This window comes from Sinocyclocheilus anshuiensis, unplaced genomic scaffold (assembly GCF_001515605.1).
Source record: "Sinocyclocheilus anshuiensis isolate Anshui unplaced genomic scaffold, SAMN03320099.WGS_v1.1 scaffold979, whole genome shotgun sequence".
Classification (NCBI taxonomy): Eukaryota; Metazoa; Chordata; class Actinopteri; order Cypriniformes; family Cyprinidae; genus Sinocyclocheilus; species Sinocyclocheilus anshuiensis.
The window spans coordinates 801,678-805,202 of record NW_015544223.1 but is presented as its reverse complement, the minus strand read 5'-3'; the positions used below and the strand labels follow the sequence as shown (position 1 = coordinate 805,202).

At 39.8% G+C, this 3,525-nt stretch overlaps 1 protein-coding gene across 1 annotated transcript in view; it reads left to right on the top strand.

Annotated features, from left to right (window-relative positions):
* The first annotated feature begins 1,084 nt into the window (after positions 1–1,084).
* LOC107697267 (forkhead box protein O6-like) overlaps positions 1,085–3,525 on the top strand; it is a 29,741-nt gene continuing 27,300 nt past the window's right edge. The window contains exons 1-2 of the mRNA XM_016497983.1: positions 1,085–1,600; positions 1,827–2,000. Of these exons, the coding sequence (XP_016353469.1) occupies positions 1,349–1,600; positions 1,827–2,000 (426 nt within the window). The 5' untranslated portion in view covers positions 1,085–1,348. The remainder of the gene's footprint in view (positions 1,601–1,826; positions 2,001–3,525) is intronic.

The following is a 3,525-nucleotide window of genomic DNA, read 5'->3' as shown; positions in this document are numbered from 1 at the left end:
ATCTGTTATACACTCCACAGAAAACACACACACACACACACACACACACACACACACACACACACACACCACTTTCGACTAAACATCGTTTTTTCAGGTCCTACTTTGTAGCTTATTTGTGGAAAGTGCCAGAATGCAACAGAATATATACAACTGAAACAATACAACATAATATAACAGAATCGGTTGCATTGTACTGAAAATAAACAGAATCAGATTAACACTATAAGAACAGCCTAAACTGTAAAAAATGATTGTGATTTTAACAGTAAAAGACTGTAAAAAGGCTACAATACAAACCTGTTAATTGGTTATCAGTAAGTTTCCATACTACATACGGTGAATAACTGTAATTACATTTAATGTAATTTTACAGTAAAATACTCTTAAAAATATGGTTTTTGGAAGTGAAAAAGAAAGAGTCATTGTATAATTTACAGTGAAAAACTGTAAATTGACACTCCCAGAATTCCCTGCATGACACTTCATATTTTATGTTTTTTCGTTGAAATAACTGTTTCTTCTTAGTTTTTTCTTATCAGTTGTGTGCATTAGTGTTTTATCTTACATCTAATGTTGTTAAATTCATGTTTATTGCATTATTTCAGTATCATGTGTGTTACCATGATGGTGTTTAGTGTTTGTGTGAATGACACTGTGCACCTTCTATGTATATATTAGTATTTTCCTTCTCAGCTTTTGCAAGAGCTTATTGTGGTGAGCTTTGATTCATCATGTGACTTTCTCATCACCACCTGTTTTTGGTGGTAATCAGCATTTCAATGGTTTAACCTAAAATGTTTCTACCATATTTTTAACGGTGAAGTTCTGGCAACCACAGCTGCCGGTATTTTACCGTAAACGTCACAGGTTTTTTTTTTTTACGGTGTACAATATAAATTAGTAAAACAGAATATTTTGGGGACTTTACAAAAAAGGCATCAGTGTTACGACATTCACGATGCATTGTGAAGTTTTTGTACTCAGTTCAATGCGAAGATCTGTCATCTGTTGTAAGTACAATACTCAAGTAAATGTACTTAGTTACTGTCCGTCTCTGGTTGCTGCTCCAGTTTTGCCTGTAATAACCGCCATCGAGGAGGAGGAGGATTCTTCTGCTGCTGCTGCTGCGGTCAGAGTGAGTTAAAACCGGGATGGAAATTGAATACGAGCCGCTGTCTAACCACATGCATCCATTATTTCTGCAAGTCAGACTCACTTCAACATGACGCGCTCTCGTCTACAGCATCCTTCTCTCTCCTCCTTTGTGAGGTGGACCCATTGAGGCGTTTCTGAGAATACAGTATCACCTGACGACGTCTACCTGGCATCGGCTTATTAAGGACGGATGATGATGATAGAGGAGGATGAAGCGGAGGCTCATCAGGTGGATATGGAGTCGGATTTGGTCAGCAGACCTCGCTCATGCATCTGGACGAACGACTTCTCATGTGAGGTGAACGCGGATCTGTCGCTTAATTTCTCCATATTTAAAGTAGATTCGGATCATGTTCCATCACCGGCGTGCAGGAGGAGGAGGATGATGCTGGATGCCGGAGGATTTCACGACTTTACGGGAGCTGCGCTGCGCAAAACCAAGGCATCCTCCCGGCGGAACGACGGAACGAGTGGGGAAACCAGTCCTACGCGGAGCTCATCACCCGAGCCATCGATCATGTGAGGTGAACGCGGATCTGTCGCTTAATTTCTCCATATTTAAAGTAGATTCGGATCATGTTCCATCACCGGCGTGCAGGAGGAGGAGGATGATGCTGGATGCCGGAGGATTTCGCGACTTTACGGGAGCTGCGCTGCGCAAAACCAAGGCATCCTCCCGGCGGAACGAGTGGGGAAACCAGTCCTACGCGGAGCTCATCACCCGAGCCATCGAGAGCACACCCGAGAAAAGACTCACCCTGTCTCAGATCTACGACTGGATGGTCCGATATGTGCCCTATTTCAAAGATAAAGGAAACAGCAACAGCTCTGCCGGATGGAAGGTAACACATGCGTGCACACACAATACCAATTCACGTTTGTTGGTCAACTTTCACTTACAAGGTTCTTGACCTGGTGATTTGCTCTAAAAATAGTTAACACTTCACATGAATTTGGCATAACATTACATGAAATGCAATATATACATTCACTATTCAATACGTACTGTATATAAACACACATAATACTGTATATAATAATACAGTACACAATAATGCAAGGTGCATAATGGGTAAAGAGGGCAAATGAAAGTGTTCTTACCATATTATTGTAAACTCATCTGTATTTAGAACCCATCCAGAACCTTTTATTCATTTGAGATAAATTCATTCTGGAAAGATTGAGTCTTGTTCTTAAGCTCTGGTTATTTCATACAGAGAAAAAAAGGGCAAAGGCAGGAAAAATGTGGGAGTTAGAAAGATAGGATGTATGCAAAATATAGGGGTATGATACAATGCATATTTTATAATACACATAAAATTGCTAGGGTATGTTTAAGTGGATAATGATGGAGGACAACACTGTTGAAAAAAACAGCATATGCTGGTTAGGTATGTTTTGATGCTGGGATGCTGGTTTAAGCTGGTCCTTTGCTGGTTTAAGCTGGTCCTTTGCTGGTTTAAGCTGGTCCTTTGCTGGTTTAAGCTGGTCCTTTGCTGGTTTAAGCTGGTCCTTTGCTGGTTTAAGCTGGTCCTTTGCTGGTTTAAGCTGGTCCTTTGCTGGTTTAAGCTGGTCCTTTGCTGGTTTAAGCTGGTCCTTTGCTGGTTTAAGCTGGTCCTTTGCTGGTTTAAGCTGGTCCTTTGCTGGTTTAAGCTGGTCCTTTGCTGGTTTAAGCTGGTTCTTTGCTGGACCAGCATAATCCAGCAAAGGACCAGCTTAAACCAGCATCCCAGCATCAAAACATACCTAACCAGCATATGCTGGTTTTTTCAACGGGGAAAACATTTTAGGGGGGAAACATCTGCATAATGCAATCATGCATTGTCAGTATCCCACTACTCCAATACTCTGCAATCAGACTGATTCATTCCAAACACTTGTTATATTGTGACACCTTTGTAATTTTCTTTTATTTCATATTTGAACTTCACACTTTATTAATTGACAGTTACAAGTTTAATATTTCAATAATAATTTCAATAATTCAGATTATACAGTAAGTGCCTTTCAGTTAGGAGTTGTAGGGCTGTTTGTTGTTTGTTAGGTTTCATTTTGTCCCACCCAAATTGTCTTTTAACACTATTTCAAAGCAAGAATTTCTTTCAAGGCATAGTTTGTTAAGTTATGTAACCCAGTCCAAATGGTCAGCTATGGTACTAACGTCTTTTGTAGTACATGATAGTATTTGTTGTACTTTGTCAATGTTTCACCCAATAATGATCCTAACAGAAAATATTTGAGCAGCGTACTGTTGCTGTGGTTACCTCCTCAGACAAACTCTGTTCTGCTCACATGTTTCTATTTAAAGGGGTCATATGATGCTTTTTTAAAGATCATTATTTTGTGTATTTGGTGTAACAGAATATG